The sequence below is a fragment of the Falco biarmicus genome, chromosome 4 (assembly GCF_023638135.1).
Source record: "Falco biarmicus isolate bFalBia1 chromosome 4, bFalBia1.pri, whole genome shotgun sequence".
NCBI classification, from domain to species: domain Eukaryota; kingdom Metazoa; phylum Chordata; class Aves; order Falconiformes; family Falconidae; genus Falco; species Falco biarmicus.
In genome coordinates, this window is record NC_079291.1 from 39,926,170 (window position 1) to 39,953,907 (window position 27,738).

At 39.9% G+C, this 27,738-nt stretch overlaps 1 protein-coding gene across 1 annotated transcript in view; it reads right to left on the bottom strand.

Moving 5' to 3' along the window:
• The window catches only part of CUBN (cubilin), a 155,121-nt gene that overhangs the window by 50,952 nt on the left and 76,431 nt on the right, over window positions 1-27,738 (bottom strand). Inside the window, exons 34-47 of the mRNA XM_056336735.1 lie at window positions 24,129-24,303; window positions 22,329-22,510; window positions 16,034-16,190; window positions 14,239-14,355; window positions 11,868-11,981; window positions 10,467-10,595; window positions 9,998-10,130; window positions 7,587-7,792; window positions 6,125-6,306; window positions 4,412-4,601; window positions 3,124-3,321; window positions 2,664-2,810; window positions 1,618-1,808; window positions 221-404 (exon numbers count right to left, since the gene is read on the bottom strand). Coding sequence (XP_056192710.1) covers window positions 221-404; window positions 1,618-1,808; window positions 2,664-2,810; window positions 3,124-3,321; window positions 4,412-4,601; window positions 6,125-6,306; window positions 7,587-7,792; window positions 9,998-10,130; window positions 10,467-10,595; window positions 11,868-11,981; window positions 14,239-14,355; window positions 16,034-16,190; window positions 22,329-22,510; window positions 24,129-24,303 — 2,305 coding nt within the window. The remainder of the gene's footprint in view (window positions 1-220; window positions 405-1,617; window positions 1,809-2,663; window positions 2,811-3,123; window positions 3,322-4,411; window positions 4,602-6,124; window positions 6,307-7,586; window positions 7,793-9,997; window positions 10,131-10,466; window positions 10,596-11,867; window positions 11,982-14,238; window positions 14,356-16,033; window positions 16,191-22,328; window positions 22,511-24,128; window positions 24,304-27,738) is intronic.

Here is a 27,738-nt window from a genome sequence, read left to right on the forward strand (position 1 = left end):
TTTCGTATCTCTAGATTCTGTGACCTGGAGCTGGCTCTCATTAAAAAGGAGACATTTGAGTGTCAGATCAGAAGTGATGCACTAAAGAAGGAAACAGGGCATTTTTGCAGACACTTGATTTTACCAGGGTTGGGACTTAAAACAAGAACCTCCTTTAAGAGGACAAACTCCAAGTTATATCTATTGAGGTACAGAATTCAAGTTTATTTCCTAGACTTACCTAGACTCTTAGCTTCATATTTCAGTTTGAATCCTTGACCCTCATTCCTGCTGTCAGAAATGAAGTGGACAAACAGCTGATTATCTGTGGTGTACAGGGTAGAGATCGGGCTGCTTCCACAAAACCGTCCATTCCCTCTCTGGGACTCCAAAGGTGGGGCAGCATTATCTAATCCATTCTTCAGCTGGAAGAAGAGAAATTGCTAACATCATTCAAGCAAACAGCCTTGGAATTCTATAATTATAGAATCACAGAATCATAGCATGGTTTGGGTTGGAAGGGACCTTAAAGATCACCTAGTTCCAATCCCCCGCTATGGGCAGGGACACCTTCCACTAGACCAGGTTGCTCAAAGCCCCATCCAGCCTGGCCTTGAACACTGCCAGGGATGGGGCATCCACAGCTTCTTTGGGCAGCCTGTGCCAGTGCCTCACCACCCTCACATTGAAGAGTTTCTTCCTTATATCTAATCTAAATTTACCTTCTTTCAGTTTAAAGCCATTCCCTCTTGTCCTAACACTACATGCTGTTGTAAAAAGTCCCTCTCCAGCTGTCTTGTAGGCCCTCTTTAGGTACTGGAAGGCTGCAGTAAGATCTCCCTGGATCCTTCTCTTCAGGCTGAACAACCCCAACTCTCCCAGCCTGTTTTCATAGCAGAGGTGCTCCAGCCCTCTGATCATCTTCAGGACTCACTCCAACAGGTCCATGCACTTCTTATGCTGGAGGCCCCTGAGGTGAACGCAGTACTCCACTCTCAGAAGAGTGGAGCAGAGGTGGAGAATCACCTCCCTTGGCCTGCTGGTCACACTTCTTTTGATGCAGCCCAGGATAAAATCAGCTTTCTGGGCTGCAAACACACATTGACAGGTCACGTGGGCTTCTCATCAACCAACACCCCAAAGCCTTTCTCCTCAGGGCTCCTCTCACTCCATTCTCTGCCCAGCCTGTATTTGTACTTGGGGTTGCCCTGACCCAGGTGCAGGACCTTGCACTTGGCCTCGTTGAACTTTGTAAGATTACAATGGCCCAACTCTCAAGCCTGGCAAGGTCCCTCTGGGTGGCATCCCTTCCCTCCAGTGTGCTGACCACACCACATGGCTTGGTGTCATCAGAAAACTTGCACTCAATCCCATTGTCTACGTCTTTGACAAAGATGTTAAACAGCAATGTAAACTTTGAACACAGATCATCTTAATGCTTCATGCCATGGGGGAAAACAATAACCTAGTGATTAGTTAACGCACAGCAATAAATAAAAGAGAGAAATAATATCTGTGGTATTTTTCTTTGGTATTTCCACCCCCTGACAACCTGGGCTGCCTTACTGACACTGAAATCTGTAACATTCTGTAGTTTTAATAGCTTTGAGGATTTGCTGACCTAGCCAATAATCTCACCTCTACATAATCTCCAAGGCTGCAGGAGGTATCCTCACTATTAACTTGGAAAGGCTGTTCAAAATGGACAGCAATGATAAATCCAGAGGTTACTACTACACGCCAGGAACAATTCAGATTAGGAGCATAGTCTTGAGGGTAGTTGGGGGATGCTATCACACCCCTGCCTGTGTAAAAATAGCCTCCACAACCTGACAAAAACAAGAAGAACCAAAGAAAAAAATATTAGCATCAAATATTCACATATTAATTTAGAGAAAAACCCTGTCTCTCAAAAGAAAGATGTGACAGGTAAAAGCAAATGTTGAAGCAAGTGTATGAAGAGCTGAGGGGCGTAGAGTAATGCACACAATGAATTATCTCCCTCCTACAAACTAGTAGATTGCAAGAAGACACACACCAAGCATCCTGACACTCAGTTCTCAGGCTTAACAGATGAGTAAGCAGGCAGCTACGCCAAGGACCTCCCATGGCATCAGTACATTGCTTGTAGCCAAGGACCAAATCGCTGTCACCTACTCAAGCTGCCAGTCAGAAAAACTTCCCCTGCTGCCCATTGTTATCCTAACACTTTCCTTGGTGCCTCAGCCCATTCAGGAATCTGTTATCATCCCTGGGTGCTTGTGGGAGGAGTGCCACTGGAAACTGTGACATTCCTGCTGGAACTTACACAGCTTTCTGAATCTGTCTCTCTCTGTTTTGTGTCTCTGCTCTGAGTCATTTATTTCTCTCTCTTAGCTGGGCATTCTTTCACCTTTCAGCTGAGCTGTTACAAACTTAGGCATACACTTTTCTTACTTCTGAAAAGTGACTGGTCTGGTTGAATCGTGCTTTGTTGTATTATATTGCTGGGGAAACAGCAAATTTTTCCTTTGCAGAGTCAGACATTTATTAATGCATATTCATGAGATGTGAATAATTGATCTGTGTGATTAATTAGATAGACTGCAGACAGCTGTTAAAAATGCCCCAGTCTTTTCTTTCCTTAGCCCATTGTTAGCTGCAAGGCAGGCATTTATCTGTGGGAGAAGAGAAAGACATCTTACTTTTGTGATAAGAGGCATTAAACCCAGCTCCAGTGACACTTGCATCTGACATGAAGTGGATGAACATTGCCTCTCCAGTTGATCTTATTGGCCCAGGAGGTTCTCGTCCACACAGAGTAGCCAGCACTGGGGAAAGACTAGTGTCTCCTGAAATCAGAACGCGGCGTTAAAACCAACACATTTGCCTATTGGTTGCTGTGGCTCATGCTTTCAGGCAGGTGCTTTTCAAGATCTTTAACCCCTAACAGATTAAAGAATATTTTATAGACCACCAAATATTTTGCTAGACTTTGGTAATTTTATTTTAACTAGCAGAATGTCTCAACATAGAGTAAGAATACTGATTTAGAGCATGTTCCCATCACTATCAAGATTGCTTAAGGTCAACGGACATAAAAATTCTGTGGGACCTTGGGTATCTATTGCAAGCTGTCAGGGTAAAGCAAGATTGGCTTCTCACCATCTTGGATAATAAGTTTGTCATAGTTGCATGAGCTGTGAGATTCTATGTCTAGGGCCAGGATATTGAACTCCACAGTAGATCCAGGAGCTCTGATAAGCCATGAACAGTCAGCAGAATTTCTGTAATTCATGGGCCAGCCCGGTGAGAAGAGGAATGAAGGTGTTTCTTCAGTTGTTACAGTCCCTCCACATGCACCTGTCACATACAAGAAGTCAAAAATGAAAGCACCCTCTTTTCAAACTCAACACTCCCCCCATATAATGTAAGATGACAGATCTATAATTAAGCACAATGGGAGCACATTCATGATGCCTGTAGTCACAGGAATGCGTTTCTTCTACTTCAGTTTGGACCAGGAGTACAAAATCATAAAATCCTGACCTATAAGGATGTTCCTGTACTACCTGGTGCAGCAATGACGTGACTTATTTTACCATGAAGAGTATCTAGCAAAAGACCTAAGAGCATCTACCACAGTTTAACACTGGTTGCATATCAGAAAGGAATGGTGCATACATAACCAATAATACACATACGATTTAGACCCTCTTGAAATCAAAGTACTTTTTGTTCTCCGCTTCTAATGTCTCAGCTTTGTGTTCATATCAAGATGGAATCCTTGTTGGGATATCTGGTGGCTCAGTGCTCTCCCAGTACTTAAACCCGTTACATATATATTACATAGCTGCTACTACCCTGCAGAACTCCAGAGATCCCTAGTCCCTCTGTCCCCAGAAATCTGCCTTAAGATTTAGAAAGAAGGCATTGCACTATGTCCTAGTTAGTCTTAACTTCCTCTTGTTGATCTTCCTCAGAGAAAAACAATGGTACAAGAAGCATATTCCCTCTCCTTCCAGAAACTCTTTGTCAGAGGTATACAATCATACCGAGCATATTCTCTTTATTTATGGGTATGAGATGCATTATAGTGAAAGGTTTCATATCACAATTTCCAGTGATTTAAGAATGTGGTTTCAAGAGGGACACTTGAAATGTACTTGATTCAAGAGGCATACAAAATGTTTAGCTTTCATGAAATACCTGTGTAAAGAAAAACGCCCTCTAGCAACATGCTTATTTTTCAAACACTGTAAAACAGTGTATCTGAAAGTCCCTAGAAAATTGTTTTACAAGGCTGTTAAAATGCTTAATTAAAATGTCAATGAAAGCTTTCCCTCTGTTAATATCTAGGTCTTTCTCTTGTGGGGAAGTTTTTTTTTTAAAGTAAAACTCAGTATATCACTGGCTGTATCACTTTTAACTGTGCAGCCCACTGAAAACCCACCTCTAGCAATGGTGCGTGTAACAGCAGAAGCATCCACTGCATACCACTCCAAAAGAAAGCCTTTTCCAGTCACAGATGGATCTGACTGGAACTGGATTGTCATTGAACTGCCAGAGGATTCAAAAGAAGCAGGGTCTGTGCCACAGTATGTTGCAACAGTACGAGAATGAATGGTGGGCCCATCATAAACCTGCAGAGAGAAGAACAGTGCCATTCCTCATAGAGACAGATTTTCATCCAGCCCATTCTCAACAAGTTTCCAAGCAGAAAATTACCCTCTTTAAATGAGTAAGGGATCTTTCAGCAAATCCCTGTTAGAGAGAAACTTCTCTTACAAAAATGGAACAAAATCTCCCTTTCCATTATATACTGTTAATTGTGAAGCTTTCACAGAAGAAGGATATGAATGGAAGCCATCAAATTCAGCTCATTCCCCTCACAGGGCTGCTCTTTGGGGACATGGACTGGTCTCCCACGTTAAAAAATTCCACTGGTGCAATCTTGTTCCTTGCGAAGGAAAAAATCAACATGATCTGCAGGAAAAAAACCCCATTTTTTTCTTCCCTCCCCTAAGGAACAATCATATTTAAAATTCTATCAAATAAATATGCATTTTTTTCATTTTATATATTTATAAGCCAAAACTTTTGCTTGTTAAAAGATGCTTCTGTTTTGCCACCATTCAAACCTATTTGTGTTCTTGTCCTTTTCCCTCCAGTAAAAAATGTCCAGTAGAGAAAGCTAGAAAATATGAAATAAACATTAACATTACACTGAAGGTCTGATCCTTGTGTCAGGTTAAAGATCAGGCTGATTCACACCCACTGAATGTGTAGTCAATTTAAGAAACTCATTTTGCTTTCAAACAGACAGACAAAGAAAGGCAGGCTGAGTTACAAGAAAGAAGATGCTGTTAAAATCTGACATGTGATAAGGAATAAGCTGCATTTCCTTTTTGAACTAATATTAAATTTGGATATCACTGAATTAATAATGGATTGAATATACTGAATATATGGAACTAGTATTAACTTTCCCAAAGATGAAAGAAAAGGATAATTTGTGAACCAGCTAGTTAAAAAAAAGACAATAAGAGATTTACCTTATTTAACTAAGTACTTACATTCAGCTAAGTTCAGAAAGAAGTTGCTGGCTCTATTGCTCCATTTTTCTTAGCACCATGCATGCTATATTTTTTAGCCTGGCAAAAAGGCTAGACTGTATTACAGCAGGGTGCGGAGAAACAATCAAACAGAAAGGAACTGGTACCTTCCTACTGCTGACAGCAAATTACTGATGCAGAGAGCAAAGAAGGTGCAAGTAAAGGATTGTTCCTTGTAGGATTTAAAAAAAAACCCCACCTTATTTTTAGAGACACTGAGATGTTATTATTACCGTTGTCCTCAACTGAACCAGCACAGAGCAAAGTTCAATCTGGCATCTGAACTGAAATTCTTGGATTTGAAAATTCAGCACTGTACCATTGTGGACTTATTTTAAATAAGTTTCAAATTTACTTATTGGAAATATCTGTTAGGGAGCCAAAGAGTATGTATACCTTTCCTATAGCTAGTAATTATTGAAGATGTGACAGCAAAAACAGTAAGCCACACCAGATCCTTGGAAATTCTTCCTGTTCTTCTTGTAGGTTTCTCTATTAATAATTTTTATCACAGTTAATTGATATAAAGTAACTTTTCACAATGAAATCACCTTTAGCTTGTCATAACGGCATCTGTGATGATCTTCAATGTCCATCTCCAGGATACGGCCATGGATAACTTGTGAAGCATTAACGTTTATTCGCCACTGGTAATTGGAATCGTGAGGGTAACTTCTAGGCCACTGCGGTGAAGCTATTCGTCCTCTGTTTCCCACAATGTCATTTCCATACACTGAAAAACAAGAAGGGAGACAGCTAATGCCTCTTATTCACATAGATTAGAAGGAGTATTGGGGCCCAGCCTGCAATATAGCTTTCATTTCAGCCCATCTGATTTAATTTACTTAGGACTAGACAGTGCTGTGAGGCACAGACTTGTGTCTCAGACAATCCTAGGATGCACATCTAATTGTTTTCTTCTTGAGGGATGCAGTGTGCCCTTATCTGAAGGGAAACACCCATTCAGGCCATGTGGCCCTACATGTAGGAGAGGTGGGAAGATGGCACATCAAAATTCCCCTGACTGCCTACTTCATGTTAATTTCTTCCCAAGAAACATTAAATATTAATTTTTTTAATGCCTTTGTGTGTTCTGGTGAAAAATGGTTCTGATTTGATTGACTCATAACCTATTGAAAATTCCTTTTGACAATTAGTAGTAAAAGTCTCAAAATAAGGAAAATTGTTGGAAGTTTAGCTTGCATAATCAGAATGGCTCTGGATCTTCAGGTTCAGCAATCTGCTCATGCAGCAAGTCAGACTGATGTTTACAATGATCCCTTGAAATTTTGGATCTATAAACTGGCATCATTTCCTTTTCTTCTAATTCCACTTCCTGGTTAATGGCATCTAGATCCAGACTAGAAGATGAACAGCCATACTCAAAAAAGCAAAATGGAAAGCTGGGAAAGAAATTATTTTTTCTTAGTTTGTCAATTGCCTAATAAATGGCAACATAAACATTAAATACCATTGCTCACTCTCAGGTAGCAAAGACATATGGTTGGGTATTTTTAACTTTAACAGGCTATTGGTAAACTTGGGTTGTCATAGAAGTTTTTAGTATATAGCTCTTATTCGTATCTTCACAGCCCAGTACTTCTGATGAATCTGAAAACCATGTGATAAACTGTTAGAAAACAGTCAGTAAAATACAGGACATTTTATTCTCTGTAATCCATGGAAATTTTTGCTTGTAGAAGGATAATATGATCAATCTGAAAAAAATATTGTCTGTTACCATAATTTTAAAAGAGAGAATGTCATGTCTAATTCTTCTGATTACATTATACTTAATATACTTACACACGCAAGTCCTGTTCTGATACATTTTAGAGTATCCCTTTACATTTGGGATAAAAAAAAAATTACAAATAATTTTAAAGTGAATTTAAAGGCTTGCTTACATCAACAAAAATTTTCTAATATACAAGGCCAAGCAATCACTTTTTTAAATTGTTTTCGAAGTGTTATCAAAGAAAAATAGTTTTCAATTAAATAACATCTACTCACAGTGAGAGAATGTGGCCCTGAAGCCAGCACCAGTGCCTGAGCTGTCTGAGACAAATCTGACCCACAGGACATGTCCAACAGTAGATGTATAATTTGAAGGCAAAGAGTTCCCACAGAATCGTCCTGCCAGCGTGCCTGTAGCACTCCCTTCACGAATCTCCAGGAAATCTTTGGTGCAGCCGCTACTATCTTCGACCTGAAACGCTCTGTTTCGATAACAGTAGAAGAGCATTAGCAGGCATATGACTGACACATACTTTGGAGTTTGCTCTGCCAGGCCACTAATCCCCCTATAGCTGGTATCTTACTATAACAGTTAAAAGGGCAGCAACAAAACCCTCCAGAACCCAGAAGTCTGTGCTCATCACCTGGCAGTGCTGCTGAAACAGGGTGCTCTCTTTTCTAGATCCTTATTTTATGACAGAGCTTCAGTTTGCAAAGTTACAATTTTTAAAGAGCTCTCAAACCTTTGTTTCGTTCTCCAAAAACAATCATGAAACACAGAAAGCCCCTGATATATAAAACAATTTTTAATATTTTAATATTTTTAATATAAGCCCAGGTCAGAGTACTTACTAGGTGCACATCTATTGTGTGCAGAGGATACTTTTAGCCTTAAAAATCAGTTTGCAGCCCCTTCATACGTGTATTATTCCAGTACACCCTCTGGTGAGAAAACAATTGGCAGAGGCCTAGATTCATTTGTAGTTAACACCTCAGAGCTCAGAAATCCCTTTGCAGTTTCTCCAGGATGATGAAATATTACTGTTTCTCCAGGGTCTCTGAGTTTCACATAGCTGGGTGTGAAAAATAGTAATGATTGCTATGAACTCTCCTAAACCAATTTTTATCTTAGAAAAGGAATGGGATTTAGTAATCAGATTATAAATTCTTAATTATTGTACCAAGCTGAATCCTAATTATATTCTAAAAATCATTAGCTGTTATTCTAGGTAAAGTGCTTTGATTCAATCCAATATACTTTTCAGAAGCAGGCTATGAATATATAGTAAAGATTCCAGAGAGTTCCTCTTACAACCAATGCCCCAAATATTCATGCTTTCTGGTTTTCTGGTAACAACTCCTCCCCTTCAGTCCTGAATATAGCCATGTGTTCAGCATACACAAGCTGTGAAATGGTTCCAACCACTCATCTGGATATACTTCAGACTAATTTAAAGCTAACCCTCCAATTGCAAGACAGGCATTTCTGTTCAGACTGAGCTGAAGAAAATGAATGCCTCATGCCAAAAAAACTTCATAAACCTCTAATATTAAATTAAATTAAATAAATACTGCTTTCTAACACAATTACTCCATGCTTTCCAGTATTTTCAGCTTGCCTTTCAGCTATGTATAACTGAAGAAAAAGAGCTTGCATCTACTCAGTGTCACTTTATATAACTGAATGTATGTTCTGCTGATAGTTTCTGCTTCACACTGGATTTCTGTTTTGGTTCTGAAAAGCTGTCATTCACTATTTTGTAGCAAATATTTTGGAACATATTTTTAGGCTGTAGCACTTCTCTGCTTCAGTGAGTAAAGGAGGAATAGAATGTCCTTTTTATTGCATTAGTGAATCAGAACACGCCTAGCAAATTGCACCTTATACAGTCAGCATGTTACTGGGCAAGTTTTCCTTTTGTCTTGATTAACCGTAAATGCAAGTTTCATAATAACTTTTCCTTTCCTGCTCATTCTTGATAGCTTTGCAAAGGGTCAGTGCTCTCTTCCTTGGCAGTAGCCACTGTTTGATGCCCAGAAACACAGAGGCTCAGTAATCTACATCATGGGTAAAGAACAACCTAACAACCCTGTTAAAGGACTCTACATTGTTCTGTGGATCGGGTATGACTTTCCTGTTAGAAGTCTTCAAAAGAAAGTTACTTTGCTGAAAGGAAAACAGGATTCCTTCAGCTACTCTCCTAGCCCCTGTTGTACCTCCACTGCTGTAATTGTCGGAGAAATTCTGAAGAGTTTAATATAAATTTTAGCCTGACAATCTGTGAAGTATCTGTGCCCTTTATATTATTCAGCTATATAAAAATTACAATGAATCTGGTAGTAAGGAAATAGTAGGAATTTCCCTTGTAAAGAAAAGGCAGACCAATGCTAAGTTTCCTCTTCTTGTTTATAAGTGAGTGAGAATTGGCTTCTCCAGCTTCCCATGCTGTTCAAACAACAAACCACCTATTTATATAAAGTTGTATATGCCTTAATATAAGCAATGACTAAGACGGGAGAACACTGATTGCAAGCTGCCACCAACCACTGCTCTGTTCTCTTTCCAAATTACTCTAAAAACACATTTCAGCTTTATCATCTGGTAATTACATTTCCTAATAAACACAGAACATCTTTCCTTCAGGTCTGTTAAAAGGCTGAATAATAACCCCTGGCAACGTATTTACATAAAGGACAGCTGGAGCCGGTTGCCAGGGGAGCTGAGAATTGTCCAGACACACTCGGTGTTGAGCAGATATGGCTCAGGATAGCCAGGGCTGTTGAAAGCTCCTCTGTCCATGTGGAAAGTACCACCGCAGGCTGCAACAAGAAGGAGACAGCAGAGACTTGAGAAGGAGGATGACATTAAAAAAAAACCCCAAAACTAACAACAAAAAAAAGAACAAAACCACCAAACCAAAAAAAGACCAAACCCACTTTGACAGAGCCAGAGCATTTGCTAATCGAGAAAGCATTTCTCCTTGTCTCGATGTTCTTTAGATTGTTGATATACTTGCTGAGACCTTGGCCAAAAAGAGGAAGTGTAATAGGAGATTTTAAAAAATGGGAACATCAGGGACACAAAGAGGTACAGGATCTGTTCTTTTTCTTAAAAGTCAGAGGCATAAGGTAGCAACACCTGGCATATGGACTTACATGATGATGATGCAGTATAGGTGGCATGGAAGCCCCTAGAAGCAAAGTTGTTGTTTGAGATGAAGTTCACCACCAAGGCATTACTAAAAGAAGTGATAGGATGTGGTATAGTAGTGCCACAGTACCGGCCTGAAAGAGAACAAGACAGAGAGGAAAAAAAAGTGTGTTCAGCATGGAATTATTATTGCTAATTTAACATTTGGAGTTAATGCCTGACAGCAACCAGGAGTTACTTTTGTTGCTTACAATTGCAGTTGTCAATTCAATCTACATAAAAATTAAATACTCCGTTTCATTTGTACAGAACCCAACTCTGGTCACATTTTTTTTTAACAGAGGAAGGCCCTCCTGCACTCCAGATACCCTAGTCACTGGCTAGTCTTCACTGAGCTCCTTCATGTTCACTCTAACTAGAAATTACAGCCTAATTAAAAAAAAAAAATCCCATCAAATATATCTGACAGTAGTTTCAATTTCACTTGTTTCTGATTAAAAAAACAAACAAACAAACAAACAAGTGACAAATAACAAAGCAGTTACCCTGTAACAGACTGTAACATGGGGATGAGAAATATGAATCATGATCTAGCAGAAGGGCAGCTAACAGCAGAAAGAAAGATAGCAGCTAGTATCCTGGTCCTCTTGCCAAGTGAAAGCCAAGGGTAGGAGACCAAAAAATGAAACCTGCTCTTAGTTACAAACTATTTAAGTTGAGTGCAGCCCCACTCCTGACAAAGGAACATACACAAAAGTAGAGTAAGGGAGAGCATAATCAGGCACAGATACTCCGAATTTCCCAGAAAGGAATTTGAGGCAACCCTGAGGATATGAGTCAGGACCACCCTGTGGCCAGGGGTGCACTCCTGGCTTCCTGGCAATATAAGCATTGAATTTTGCTGCTCCAAGCGGCTCCTGCCACTTGGAAATGATGGCTTTGAACAGACATGTCAGGAGAATGTTGTAGAAAAATCAGGAGCAAGCAGAAAATTAGGCTTTCCAGCCCTTGAGGAAAATCCAGGAATCTGCAGCTTTCTTCACCTGTGTTCAGTGTGGACTGTGCTTATGAGTGTGGGTTATGTTATATTTTTGTACAGTTAACTGGGAATTCAGTTCAAACTGAATTGCTTGGTTCCCAATATTGTTCAGCTGAGGAGGAAGGAAAAGGCAGCTGGAGTCAACCCCAAACTGCAGGTTAATAGGAATACAGTCAGAGCGTAGGAGGACTGTGCCATTCACACCGAAGATTTATCCTCCATTCCCAGTCTCCTCTGGCCAGAGTGGCCAAGGACCTTCCTTTATCAGAGAAAACCCATGAAGCAGGAGGACACTCACAGAAAACCTTCTCCTGCTTACCTTGGGTGTAGTTCTATATATGAAATAAACAAGGGAAAGGTACAATACCTTGAAGAGGAGCTTCGTAGTTATTTCCATCCAAAATCTCCACAAAATTCGTTGTACAGTTTTGACTGCTGTTTTCAATATCAAAGTCAGTAAATGAAAGTATGACGTGGTTGACTGGTAATAGCAAAGAGTAAAAACTTATTGGCATTTCACAGAGAAATAATAACATGTAAACAAACGTACCATCTTTTCTTTTCTCCCCGAAGTCGAAGTACATCATCTGCACTAGTTTGTTCCCTGATATGTGGATTGAGTTTGATGGCAGTGAATTAATCCTTATTGCAAAGGTTCTGGTAGAACCCTTCATATTTCAGTACTTTCTAGTACAATCAACATTAGAAGCATAAGATTTAACACATACACATAAAAATCTGTTTCCTAGTATCTGAACAGCTTCATTATATACTGAAAGTGTCAACCAACACAACAGGGAACATCTACACGCATTCAGAACCAAACTTATTTCTACACATCCGTGACCTTCTGTCCCTTTGTGATCTATACCATAGATCTGGACAAAATGTGAATTGATGCTGCCCTGCTCCAGGCTTAGAAAGAGCTGGTTCTTTCATCGTTTTGTAACACTGCATATACATCAATTGGACTGGTTAAACAATCATTAACTACCCTCAGCTATATTTGTACAGAATTGGATTTTCCACACCCTTGGACTGCAGGCTATGTCCTGAAAAAGAAGATTTCTGACTCAGGGTATTTTTGACTCTCATATTGCTCTTGCTTGTCTGATATGGACAAAGGTGAAGTCACAGTCCACAACTGGAAGAACAGAGGCTGTTCTCAACACCTGCCTGTGACAGTAGTTACTCATGGCCTTAGAGCTCCTATAGCTTGATCAGATCAGAAAGAGTCTCACGATTTTAATGATAACTAAGTTGACCAAGCCTGAATTTGACACAAATATTTTGCTTCTCACTGGGCTACAATTAGTTGTCTAGAACAAGCCGAAATGACAGACATGGACCCAGGCGCTGCATTCAGCAGGGTGCCGCTGAATGGCATCCAGCTGCACAGCCTACGTGTTCAGCACGCTTGTGTCCTGTCTGGTCAATCAATTCCAGCTATCAATGTGGGTCCTCAGGATATAAAGCAAAAAGGAAAAACACAGTGGGAGGCAAGAACAGGAGACTTGTTGGCCTTCTCAGTAAAAGCAGAGCAGGAACTCTGCTGTGATTTGCCATTGGCTAAATCTACTGTATATGGTTATGTAATGTATGTGTACTATGTATGTATGGAATGCTGTGTGACTGGCATAATGAAGCCGCATGTACCTATAACATGAGGTATGTGGTGGTCCCGGTGGTAAGTGGAGGAAGTCACTACACACACAGGCTACTTCTAATACAACATTTTTCTGGTCTCTCATACTGACGTAATTCAGGAGACAACAGTTATGTATGAATTTTCAACCTGGATCCAGGAAAAGACTGTCTCTAAAAATAAGTGTTGTGTAGGTAAGGAATAGCTTTGAGAATTGATTTCTTGTAAAAGAATCTATGCCAAAAAAAGTATTGCTTATCTCTTGATTTTTGTTTTGGTGTTTTCTTTGGAAAATTGATTTTCATTTATAACTTAGCAAAATGAACTTAAAAATGTGATTGGAACATTCTATGATTTTAACAACAATGACTAAATATCAGATGCATAACTGAAGTTCAGTGGTTGCTATTAAAAACAAACATTTATTTAAATGATGTTACCACGATACTATTACACAATTATTAAATATTTTTTAGGAATCCTATACAATGTAAAGGTAATGCTGAGTATTAAAGGTAATACCACTATCTGATGGAAAATATTTGGTGTTTTATGATCAATCATAAACCTGTGTACAATTAGACAGGGACATTTGAGAGTGTATCTATTCACATAAGGCCCATTTATTTGTATTTTGTTATTTGTATTTTAAATTTAAATTCTTCTGTACTTTTCCTCATTATTTATTTTTTTTTTTAATGTTAACAGCATAGATTTGATTTAACGCAACTCTAGCTTGAAAAATGCAGACCAAAATAAGGTCAGCTAAATACATGTGCTTTAATTGTATATAAACCCTTAGATTTTTCTCAGGGATGAATCCAACTTCACATAGTATTCAACACCTCATTTATAATTGCAAACTTGGGTCACAGTAATTCAGCTAAGATGACAAATTGTAAACTGTCTTCCTCACTATGCACTAAATCCTTTACAGTGAAATCTGATTCAGGACAGATTAGAAGAGCCACACTCTCCAACTACCAGGATGCAGAACTTCCTAGAGAAATAAAGGAGGAATTTTGCATTGTTATTACAGAAAAGAAGATGAGGATGTTAGTCACCATAGCTAATAAAAGATGTTTTTACTTACATGGTTCCTGAGCCTGAATAATCCAGCTGCAGTTCTGATTGTCTGGGTATTTGGCAGGATACAGAGGGGAGGAAATTGCTGCCCCAACCGAATCTGACTCTATGAAACTTCCGCATGCTTTAGAATGAAACACACATACACACACACATATTTATATATACAAAACACATGTCTTAGATTCTGTAGTGAAAATGAATGCATAAAATGTACTACGCTACATCAACATGCAATGAGAATAAAATTCACAACAGTAATTTATCAGAAGAGATTTAAGGGCTAGCTCCCAGAACCAGGTGTGCTTTCTTGACCTGGATCCACAGGCCATGCTGCACCTGGCTGACCATCTGTGGGAAGCCAGAGTGACTTGGGAACAGATCTCATCTTTAACAGGCACCTCACACCTCATAAGAGCAATCTTGGAGTGAAAATAACTTGGTTTCAGGGTAGTGCAATCATACACCCATTTCTCTGATCATTTGGCTGTGCTGGCAACTAGGAGGGGAAAAACCCCATAAAATATCCAGAAACTTCTAATGCCCATGTGTGGCATCACATTGCATTGGCAGGATCCTCTTGTGAGCTGCATCAACAAAACTGCAGCTGTGTGAAATGTTGCACATGTGCAAGAGCTTGGCTGACTGTGCAGCTTTGGCTAACAGTGCTGAGTGCTGTCATGGCCCATTTCTAAGCATGCTGACTCATCAGAAGCCCCCCAAATCTGAGTTTAACACATAGGTGCCTTAAACAGCAGGGTGAGGAGTTAGGTACCAAAGGCAGAGATTAATTTATCATGCCATGCTACCTAAAACATCCAGCAGGAGATGGGACTTACAGGTTTTTCTCAGGAAGAGGGAAGCTAGATTGCCTACATCCTAGGCAGGGAGCACCTGCTCACCAGGCATGTTTTGTACAGGACCTAATCCAGTAAACATGCTCTGAGAATGTTTAACTGATTAGGCTTTCATACCTGTTAGTCAGAAATGCCTAGCTATGTATCTAACTCGTACCTCAACAACTGGGGTTCCTGACATTTTTGGTGATGCAAATTCCTCCTTTATAATTTTTCACAATATTTTCAGAGACAAAACGTTTCTGAAGAAAGTACTAATTTACAGTGAAAAGAATCCTAGGAAGAAAATGAGAGAAAAGGATTTTCTCTACAAAAACTACACGGCTGTACCTTGGGAGGAAAAAATGTTTCCAAAGTTATTGCGGAAAAAAAAAAGAAAATCACCAGTCATCAAATAGTACCTAATTTCACGAAAAATTCTGCCCAGTTGATGTCATTTTTCATTAAAAAGGAAACGATGTAAAATACCAATTAGTCCTACACAAATGGGATGGTTGATGTTTGGCAGGGATTGCAGGCTTGAATCCATAGGCTTCATCACCAGCACCACACAGAAGCCTTTTATGGCTTTTCAGATTCATGCACATGGATAGACACATAAAGTGTTATTTTGTCACTAGGTTTATGGAAACTGCAAGTTGCACATTTCTCTCAGGACAGTTATGGGTAGCTACCCCTCTAGGGAGGAGGAATAGGAGGCTGCTGATGTATGCTAGATGCCTTACTACAAAAACCATTCTCTTCCCCCAATCAAAGAATCTAAGATAACCCTTAGATTTAAAATTCTTTATAATTTGGAAACAATCAGTCCTGTTAAAGATACGCGTCAGTATGCTACATGAATAGAAACAACACCTTTTGTTATCAGCTGTGCTAAAAGATTGTGTCTAATACAAACAAACTGGTGATTAGAAAAATGTACATTAATGTGAATGACAAAATTACCTTCAGTAAAGCGAGCACTGAAGCCCCTGTGCTGGTTGGTTGCATTAGATTGCAGTCGAATGTACATCAGATTCCTGGAGGATGTGATAGGAGGAGGATGCTGTGTTCCACAGAGTTTTCTAAGAAGGTGTGCTTCATTGCTGGGACCATCAAATACCTGTTATGAAAGATCAGTTAAAGTATTTGGCTTCAATAGGAGTAACGAGAAGACTTCTATTTCATTCTCTCTCTTACGTTTCATACAGTTTGATTGTGTTACAGCCCTGGTATGAGCAGTGTAAATAAACTGTGCACTGCCTATCTTACGATTGTGACCATTTCCAAAAAATGCATGTATTCAGGATGAAGATCCTGTAGCCTTTATAACAAAAATGCATCAAGTAACCATCTTCCTCTGTATGTACCTGGTATAGAAGCAACTCTCCTTTTAACAATCCAGATACCCCCATACATTTACTGCTTTCTGTTAATAGCTAACATGAGCTCCTGCCTAGCTTTTATTCAGTTAAGCCCTACATCTTGCCTCAGTAAAGACTTCTAAATTGGCCCTAACATGCAAATAGTGCAGCAGTGGGAACTATGACTGTATAAAAAGATACAGGATTACGATTTTTAGATATATGAACCCAACATCAAGGATCAGAGTCCATATATCTATGCTTTATAATAGCTTTAAGGTGTGGAATTGCACATATATACCTGAAGTGTAATTTAAGCAGAAGATGAAGAAAAGTAGAAAAAAAAAAAAGGAGAAAGCAAGTAAAGTTGGGGTCACAAAACTTCACTTTTAATTCTACCACAAATGCCTTCCTTCTCTTTTTTTTCTCCCTACAGCTGACAATTTTGTTTCCTTCCTCTCTGTTTCACAATCAGGAGGAGAAGGATAGTGAAGTTAAAACTAATTAGCTTCTAGCTCGAGGGGAAAATGGCCACAGTCTCAGAGCCTCCCGCTAATCTTTCCTAGCACTCCAGCTGACATGATTTGTTGCTACTGTTTTTGAAGCCATGGGTCAGTCTCAGAGCCCTTGTGCCTGGTTTCAGAAGTGATAAGCACTGGAGCCATCAGCACAGTTGCATGACCCACAGAGGAAAAGCCTTTGGGCTAGTGGCCAGCAACAGCAGTTGAATTCAGTTCCTGTTTCAGTGTTAACGTCCTGCATTACCATAGACACCTCATCAATTATAACCTGTGACTCAGCTTCCTATAGCAAAATGGAGGAAAATGTGAATAGAAGGGCTGGAAGGTACTCAGGTGCTAGGATGTTAAAGGCTGTATAAAAGTCCACTTTGAGCAAAATAATGCCATTCGGTTAGAAGAAATGTACTTCTTGAGATTGTCTTCTTTTGCTTCAAAATGCCTCACATTCCAGCCTATCTGTGCAATGCAACACAGACAAATTAAAACCTTCTAACTAGGCTGTGTAACACAATGCAATGTTTCTGCCTCCAGTATTCAAAAGCCTTTGAGCACATTAGTGAAAAAAAATATATAAAAAACAGTAGCTGAGAGAAAGGTGAGCTGCCTCAAATAAACTTTGGAGCTGAGAAAGAAAGGACAAAACTGCTTAATCCACAGGCATACCCTACATAGCCAATGCTGTATTCATGAATTAAACATTTGCCCTTGGGCCTGTAACACTAGCTAGCTGTGTGGGACCTCGTGACAGAGCATTAAGTGTACTGCGATGTCTGTAAAAATGAGTACCTGGTAAAGAGACCCAAAATATCCATCCATTCAACCTTCTTTTCGCTCTTGGCATCCTGCCACAGTCAGCTCTTTAATACGTAGTGTGCAGTGTTTATTCTTCCTCTGCACATACATTCTGTATATAAGACAGAATGCCTCGAGCTAAAACCCACAAACCATGGAATGTGCAAAAAAGTAATAACAAAAAACCCCTCAGGAATTAAGGTACTGTCTTTCCCTAGACAGTAGTGAGAGGATTTTACCTGAACGCTAGAACTGAGAATAAGCATTCCCTTGACAGAGTGTAGAGAGAGGGCCTGACTACAGTTCACATAAACTGCTGGTTTTGATGTATCTGTGCCATTGCACAGCTGAGTGTATGACCATTGACACATGGGCTGTTGTGAGACTCTAGTAGTTCAGCTTTCTCACTCAGTAAGATATTAAGGATGAGTAATATAAGAGTAGGCATTTCATTCCAAAAGCTTCCTGGAATAAAGAAGTCTTTCTGTGGTAATACTGTGAGAAGAACATGAGGTCAGAGGAATGTTTTCTAAATCAAGTGTATTTGTGTTTCTGGGCAGCTTGCTTGAAGGATAGTACTGTCTCCTCTTTCAGAAACCCAGAAATGATTCCTAGCCTTTTTCACTTGCTAAAAATCTGATTCAAGCAACAGTTCACCGTAAGCATTAATGAGATACAGTAGCAACTCTTAGGAGTTATGGCAACTACAAGTTAATGAGGAACAGTAACACATTGATATTTTATGGCTGCATCATTCTCGCTCACCTGCTATTCATTAGCTTAAACTATTTTATAGGGAGGATTTCAGCCTTGAATCTAGATCAGAAACCACACTGTTCACACCAGTTCAGGAAAGAGTTGCGTCTCTCTGCAGCTTCTTGAAGTTATTTTGAAAGCATCTGAGATATGCATTTCTGTGGCAGCATGAGTAAAGGAAAATGATGCATCCACTTACTTAAAAGCCAAGTTTTCATTTGCACTGTGCAGAGCAGCAATTTGCTCTTCCCTTTCCACAGTTAACATAACTGACTCACTGCCTTCTTGTTCAAATGTGTCCTGCATTTTGCAAAGGTATATGACAAAAAGAAGATATTTTTTGTCTTCTGAGCCATAAAAACTTAACATATTCCCAGCTGTCCTCTCTTGGAAGATCCTCTCCACCAGCACCTGGAATAAATAAAGTCACACCTCCTCTCTAGCTCCCAGAGGCTTACATTTCCACATTCCTATGTACTACTTGTTATACTGCAACAAGAAAGAAAAATAACATTTACTTAATGAAAGCCACTGAAAAGAACAAACAATTTCTCCCTCCACTTCTCAGTGCCTTGCACTACAAGCACTGCCTTCTGAGCTGCATCCTTGAGTCTCCGAATAGTTGAAACTCCTGCTGACTGGCACTGCTGGTGCAGCATCAGATACAATGCTGGTTAAAAATCAGTGCATTCACTATTTCTTTCCTTCTCTGTTCCTTCAGAGAAACAAATTTGCTTGTTGTAACGCACATTCTCTAGATAGAAATGAGCTGGTACACAAAGAAAAATCAAAAATCTATTCCTTATGTATGGTGACAGTGATAGCGAAAAGTCTCAAAGATCTTATGCTTTCTACAGAATGTAACTGAGTTATGTTTGAGATCAGAGAGAGTAAAGGCTATACATCCTCATTTAGCAGATGAAGAGATGCTAATCTGTTCTGAGAACAGATAAGGTACAGAAATGAAGGCATAGAAACCGAAGAATCAGCTAAGTTTAGGCAGTTAAGTAAATGAAGAATGTGCTTTTTGGTGCCCTGGACTGCTCTCTGCGCACTCCACCTACTGCCTCTAGAGGGAGCTCAGAGCAGTTTCACCGGGGGTTACTGCTACCGTGCCTGCTCGTTCGGCTGAACCTAAATCTGTGCTCAGATTCACGTGTGAAATCATTGAGCAGAACTGAAAAATGCACTGGGCTTTTTGGAGCTGCAGCATAACCAAGAAGCAGCCGACACGAGTATCTTCCCTCTCTCCATTTTGCTCACGTAAAGAATGTGCAATGGAAAACACTACAGGAAAAAAAGTATATTTTTGTGTATTCCCCATAGAAAGGGTTTTACGGTAGAAATATTTCTTTTAAAAAAATCTCAGCCAGAACACAGGGAAAAATGAGTGGATCTAGAAGGGGAAAGATGAAGGAAAAGGCCATTGGTACACTTAAGGGTGGAGGGAAGCCCCAGGAGAACTCACAGAGCAAATAAATTCTATAAAGATAAGTAAAAATTTAAGAAATAAAAAAGGGTGGAACCACTGTGTTACTCATACATAGTAGTTGTTCCTATATTAGAGAGAGAAAAACAACCCATCTGCTTCCTTAGCTACCCACATTTTCCATCTACACAGCTTTTGGAATGTAATTCCTAAACCATTCCCAGTCAGACATCTACTTACATATTTTGAGGCACTCTGTCCCCTCCCTCTGTTCTCCTGTGTGAGGCATATAGCAAGCCTTGGAATGAGATGAACGCAGATCCCACCCAGATGTTGGTAACAAGCGGGTTTCTGCTTACTGGTGTACCAGGTAGAGAAAGAAACCCCATCCACTTCTTTCTTGCCCTGCTGATCCCTCTACAGTACCACTGAAGAGCTCTTCTCTACCTCATACAACAGACTCTCAGAGCCCTTCGTTAACTCCTGGCTTCAGATGAGCATTCTCCCTCATCAATTTTCAAACTACCCTCCATTTGGTGGGCAACAATTGATGCCTGCATTAAATTTAAATCTCCCTCCTTGCTCACATTGCTGCTTCAGTTGTGCTTGCACAGCTGGGGCTCACAGGGAACTTCCTCCATCAACAGCCCCAAAAAACAAAAAAGCAGAAGCAAGCAACAGATACTCGTACGGCAATAGAGGACAAGGGGTGTCACTGCAAACTCCACTTATACAAAGAGCTCTGCCACAGTCATCTCTGCTAGCTGAAGGACTGGTGCCTTTCAATGACTAAAAAATCAGTGCCCATATCCAGCCTATAAAGGTAACGGGAGTTGTGCCCGTAGCTGCACAGAGCTCATGGAGTTGTGTACTCTGCAAAGGGTTTAGATCAGGCATCCTCAAACTTTTTAACCAGGGGGCCGGCGCGCGGATGCAGTGGCAGGCAGCCATCTGCGGCTGCTTGGTTTCCCCCCCCAACCCCCGGCAGGGGGGTCTGTAAATACCGGGGGCCGGATTGAGGACCCTGGGGGGCCATATCCAGCCCGCAGGCTGTAGTTTGAGGACCCCTGGTTTAGATAGATACATACATACATTGGCATCGTTTAAAAGAGAAACTTGTACATCAGGTCTTTTCAGAATTTAGCCCTTAATTTGCAGATATTTTTTTTTAATTTATACCAGTACTGCCATTCCAGATGGCCTGAGTTTCTGTCAAGCAATTTGATTTTCTACTCCTGTGTGATATCACAGAAGGCTTAGAAGGTTTTCCTATAGATTTTTCCTTTCAATGATCCTGCTGGTGAATTTAAACCATTTGAATGAAAAGACAAAACTATATTTTCCTATTTCAGAACCAGAAAAAAATGAACAGTCATTGTACAGATGCTTTGTGGCCAAATGAAATCTTCAGTTCAGCTCAGCAAATGGGGACATACTTGCTTTTTTCTGGTTCAGTACAAAAAAGCTTTACGAGGCAATGCTATTAAAACTGACGCTGTTTTCAAAAGAGTCTCAGTTCCTGCCAAATTGAGTTCTCTGTGAATGACAGTTTATCAAGGAGAGGAAAGCTGGATTTTGGGCTACAGCCACTGTGCTTTATCTGACTGGTACTGATCACACATGCCTTTGTACTGAGTAAAGTGCAATCTGACATCGAAGGTCAGGATTTCATGTCCCTGCTCCCAAAAGGCCAAGTGGAGACGTGGAGAGCTCTTCATTGTCATGTCCTGATTGAGCAGCAACTTTAATTTCTGTGACATCAACAAAAGCTCACAAACCCACAGCAATGTGAAGCTTTTAAGAGAGCAGCAGCTCTAATGAAGCAATTAAAGAGACAGCTGAGGAGCACCTGAATACACAGCGCATCCATAAAGAAAACCAGCCAGCCACAATTCCCGCCGGATGCAGACCTCCCTGTCTCCTGAGTTTGTAACAGAGTGTAGCAGTCTATTAGATATGTGGGCAGCCCATCCTATGGCTTGGAGCAAACTGTGGTAAACTGCACTATATTTGGGAAAGGGTGTCATAACAACAGCCATCTATTTATGTATGAGGTTATTCCTGCGGTACTAACCACAGTTCACACCACCAGCAGGAAAAACGTGGTGCCAGGATGCAGCATGCACTGCTTTCAAGAAAAGATCCTTCCAGATATTAAGTGGGAACCAAGAAGAATGCAGAAATACATTTGTGAAGCCTATTTCATTGGTGAAGCAAAGAGAACTAGATCATAACTATTTAGGTGTAAATTTAAGCTTTAGCTCATCAGTGAATAAATATGACTATGCAACCAGGAGTCTGAAACCAACTGCAGCTTAGGTTGCATAGTAGGCTTCCTCTTTTGCAAGCATTGCACCAGACTCATTAAGGGAACTTTTGAAATTTCTATTGTTACTTACCGCAACATTGCCATAGTCACATGAATAGTGATTTTCAATGTCCAAATCCGTGAAATTCAATAGGACTCTGTGGTTGTAGTCAACTTGGATAACCCAAGAACAATCTACGTTGTTACTATAAGGTTGAGGATAGTTTGGAGAATGGATTTCCCCACTGGCAACTTGGAAGACACCACCGCAGCCTGAAAGAGACATAATCAGTTTTAATCACAAGCTCTTCTATGCTTAGCGAGATTCCACCTATATTTTTAAACTAAGAACATCTCCATCTTTATATTTTCTACATTAAACTTTGGTAAGATGAGTGCTCCAATCGTTGAAGTGTCCTGTCCATAACAAAAATCAATGGAAATTACTATCAGGAAAGTATAACATGATCATTACTGGTGAATATGCAACAACAATGCCTGTGAGTAATGTTTCTTTCTAGTCACAGGCTGGTAGTAGATGTTGTAATGGCCGAAGTATTAGTGCTGCTAATCCTCTATCCTAGATATTGTAAAAGCCATCAAAAATACTGTTCGCATGAATGCCTCAGAGGTAGCATACTGAGAAAGCAATGACTATGCCTAGCTGATCATATGTGAGTAAACCATTTCTGAAAATACCAAGACAGCTAGGAGCTCCCCTTTTCCCATGAGCAGTACAACAATTGCAAGCCCCAAGTTTCTACTTCTCTGCCCATGCAGTTGAGGGCACCTTCAGGTATTTCCAACCAGAACAGCTCCAGTACTCATGAATATCTAAACAGCTTGGAATGATGGATCTTGTGTGGGAAGTGCTAGGACTTTCTACAGGACTAACACAAACAAATGAACTTTTATATGTTGGAAAGGGATGGAGGAGGGTGAGAGAAAGACATTGGGACTGCTGTAGATGGAGGCAGCCCGCTGGAAGGATAAAAACTATACTGTTATTGTTTTCTGGTGAGTGGGTATTTTAGAGGCTAGAGGGGGTTTGGAGCACAACAGGCAAGATGCTGTAGAGGGATGAGAAAGCTTCAGGGGGCCTAAGTAGTAAAAATAAGATCTCAGAAGGGGATTAATTCAAAGGGCTATTGTAGACTTCTTTTTTTAAAAAAATAATCTTGCGCCTTTCTCATAAAACTTATGAAAATGGAGAAGTATAAACCTTGACAAACTAAGGAATTAGTGTGCTTAATCAAGCAAAACTGCAAGAATTAAAACCTGCCTCTGCTCACTTTTCATTGCAATTATTTTCCGATAATTGGCCTTTTCATAAGAACTCCCATGTAGAGACATGTGGCTGGGTCTTTAAAGCATGTCTTCTTTTACTGATTACCAGTAAGGCTTTGAACAAATAATCACACGGGGGATGGATGAACCTTACAGAGTTCAAGTATTTACTAATCACTCCAAATATTTTTGGAGTCAGCCGAGTTCTCCAAGTTAAGCCATGTTCTCAGATATTTTTCAATTTACAGTTTAAAACCAAAAGCACAATTCAGCTAAGAACTCTATGTGGGTGAGTGGGTGGGAAGAACTGTTAGCATGCAAAAGTAGTTTTCTGATTACAGGAATGTCTTGATTAATTATATAAAGAAGAAACCCCAGCAAGATAGACTGTTACAAAATACATACATAGGCCCAGATTTCAGCTAGTTAGCCCATTTATTCTCTGTGTGTCTTTCAGCATCTCTTAGTGTTACCGAATCCAGTAACACCCACATTCTCCTTCAGCTTTCAGTCCTATGCTGTTTGACTACTTTAAATGTTTGCATGGCTGATCCTCGATTCTCAGACTTGCTGAATTTCTCACGGTATTAATCAGTATACTCACCACCTGGATTTTCTTGCCAGGAGGCATTAAACCCTTTCCCTGTCACTGCTCTATCTGTCTTGAAACGAACGATGGCTGAATTGCCAGTAGTAGAGACTCGCAGTGGGTTCTGTGCTGATCTTGAAACACACAGCTGGACTAGTCTAGGAGAGAGGAAGTCAGGGCCACCATAGACCTAGAAATGGAAGAAACTGTCAAAGTTTTTCAAAGAAATTGTCTGCCACACAGAATACATGAGAACTTTTTATCTAAGAGAAAAAAAACTCTGCAAGTATTGAAAGTCATATCACATTTTGAAATGTAAAGTAGCTAATACAGTTATTTTCTCTGCAGGTTTACTTGGCATCTGAACTACCTGGTGCAAGTATGAAATTCTAGCTGATTTCAAAACACCTCTGCATTAAATAAGAATTTTCTGCTTTGGGAACTTCACCACATTCTTCTTTTCCCATCCCTCCAGGGTTAGAAACTTGTTTCTGTTGGGATATAAAACCAGATTTTTTTGTGTGCTTGTGCAAACAAACCGTATTTCTTTGCAGGAATCTGTGCTGATATTTTGCACCCTTTATGTTTAAAGGCACAGCTAAGACTGATTTTTAAATTGTGGCTAGACTTCATTACTCTCTCTGATAAAACCATTGCAATTTTATCTACTTCAATGGCAGAATCAACATCCAAACTATGGGATTTTGGTCAAGTAAACTACGTTTTAATAATACTCTTCAGAAACAAGGAAGTATATCATACATACTTGCACAAGAAGACGGGGTTTGACTTTTAAGAGGGATTATTTCCTACTCAGAAGAGTGTGCCTCAGGCAGTTATAAACCAGAAACCCACCATTCTCTTAAACGTTATCAGCAGTATTGTGTACTTTAGAATGCATTTTTAAACCAATTGAACTGAATTAGATGGCAGTGCTGAAGCCCTGTTAATCCTGTTCTTGTTTTCCAGAAGGGATGTAGGATTTCAGTTTGAGCCCCATTTATAACTGGTGGAACTGGCTCCCTTTCCTTAGTCTTCACTCTTAAAGCTGAACACACATGCTCAGTGCAATTTTCAAACCCAGACATGTGATTTTGGTGCCTAGTGCCTTCAGTGATTGGATGTTCTTGGCTTCTTGCATGCTAATGAAATGCCACCTGATATTAAAGAGTCTCCCACCTTCCGTTGGCATGTCCCTGGTAGGACAGTTGCTACAAAAGCCAGCTTGACAGTAACCTCAAATGTGAAAACTGTTGAAGAGGTACACCAAATAAAGACTGTGCTATTGTCTTTCAGCGTCTGAACTAGCAACAGATGCATTCTCATTGTATCAGCATGTATTATGTATAAATCCTAAAGCTAAACTAGAGAATGGCAAGTTCTAACAAAACCAGGGAATAGGAAGATAAGGCAACAAATCCCATCAGGATTTTCCCACCAGTAGCATCTCAAGTCTGCTCCGATATTTTATTAGTCTTGTAAACACCACAAAGGTCAAAAAAAGCAATCCATGATTTCAGACAGTGGTAGTACTGTAAGAACCAGCCTGCTATCTGGCCCTTTTGCCTCTGATGACTTCTAGATAAGGGGCAACTCAATATTTTCATAAGCTCTGCCTGATACTTTTTAAGCCCAGAATAAGTTGGGGTTCTGTCCAAGCTAAATATCTCAGCAAGTCTTGCAAATAGCTGAGCTAATCGCACCACCTCTAGGGCTAAATGTAGCACATTGCTACATAGTTTTATTGATCGTGTGCTCACTAACTGCTCATGTGCCTGACACTGCTCTGCCATTGGAGGTATAAGGGAAAGAATTTTATTTTTTTTTTTAACAGGAAAAAATATTCAGTGATTCCAGGGTAATGTGAGACCTCAGAAGCTGAAGCTTGCATCCCTAGAAGAAACAAGGAATTAGTTTTTTTATAAATGTCATAGTCTGTTAGATGTTCAGAATATATTTTGTTATAGTGGCTGATTACACAGGCTTAATAGCTTAAAGATTTTTATTTGCACTGAGACAGCACTTTCTTGTATTCTGCAGGGAGGCTGCATGACTTGAATGGGTAATGGTTCCTCAGTCCAATCGATCATCTCAAGGCATTCAAGAGAAGTCAGTATGGATGAATTCACAGCTCAGATAACAATCTGTAATGAAGCAGGCACAGTCTGGGGAAGAAGCATGTTTGTTCACTGGAAGCTCAATGTCTCCAGAAAAATCTTACTGCTTGTGGGGCCCAATGACAGCTGCACTTATCAGAAGTCTGTTCAAAATGTGAATTGTAAAATATGTTTGTGGTATACTCCCTGAGTCACAGCCACAGCATGAGATCTAGCAGAAACACATGCTCTTAATCACCTAAACCAGCCCAGAGAAGCTATGTGGCAGAGGAAACAGCAGGAGTTTCTAATATGCATCTAATAAGCGTCATGGATCAGCCTCTCCCACATCATCCCTGGTGCTCCCTGGGGCCATCTGCACACCACGGGCAAAGGGACCAAACCCAGCTCTGACACAAGCCCTGCTGATTTCTGTAGTATTACCTCAGAAATTAACTTGGCCCAAGATGAACACTTAGAGTTGACCTGTTGAAAGAGAATTACGGATGGGGAAGAAATATTGATGGAAATCTGAGGTTTGTGAGCCTCCTTTACACTGTTAACTGTTCAGCAATGGCCTTCTGCACAGTTTCAAAATAAAAAGCACAGTCAAAGCCAAGCTCTTTACAGTTAGGAGTGTATTTTCTTTTCTCTTTTATGCCAGTTCAATTAATCAGATGCTTTCATGAGGACTGGAACGAAAACAAGTCAGAGTGTTTCCATGACAAAAAACAATAAAATGTTACTTTTGGCTACAAAGAGGAAAACCAATAGTTACCACATGAAAAAAGAAGAGGGAAAAGAGAATGGATGGAAAGAATGAATTCCAGGGTGTGGTTCACAAAGAGTCACAGGATGTCTGAGTTGCAAACAGATAAAAATAAAAATATTTAGTCTGACCAGAGTACCTGATCCAGAGATAAAATTATGTTGGACTGCATAGCGGGGATGCAGGACACAGCCATAAAGCCCATGGTTTTAATCTGTTCTTATCATTTGCTTCTGCCCCGTTAGCTCCATTTATTGTTAACAGTCAGCATTCCAGAGTTATGAGCAACAGAAAGCTGGTTTTATGTGTTTGGTCACCCTCATGACACAGATTTTCTGGGAATAAAACTGATCCCTGTTCAGATATAATTGCCAGCAAAGAGAGAGACTGACTTTGACCAAGAATTAAGAATTATGGTAACACTTGATGTTTCTTTATATTTAAATGAGAAGACCTGAGCATCTAATACAGAATTGAAAGTGCAATAGATTGACAGGTTTCCTTCCTTTTCAGCTCAGAGCTACATCTTGCTGTGGCAGAACATATTTATAGTTACAAAAATCTGGTCCATGTTCAAGAGAAGAAGCCATAATTTAACACAGCAGACATGGTCATTTTTCTCTATGTATGTATTTTCAATAGAAACCGTTTTAAAAATATCTTTAACTCTTTCATTGTGTCCAAAATAATATCTTCTATTTCCATGAAACATTTCTAGAAAACATCTATAAGAACACGCTAAAATTTGCTTCTGGATGTT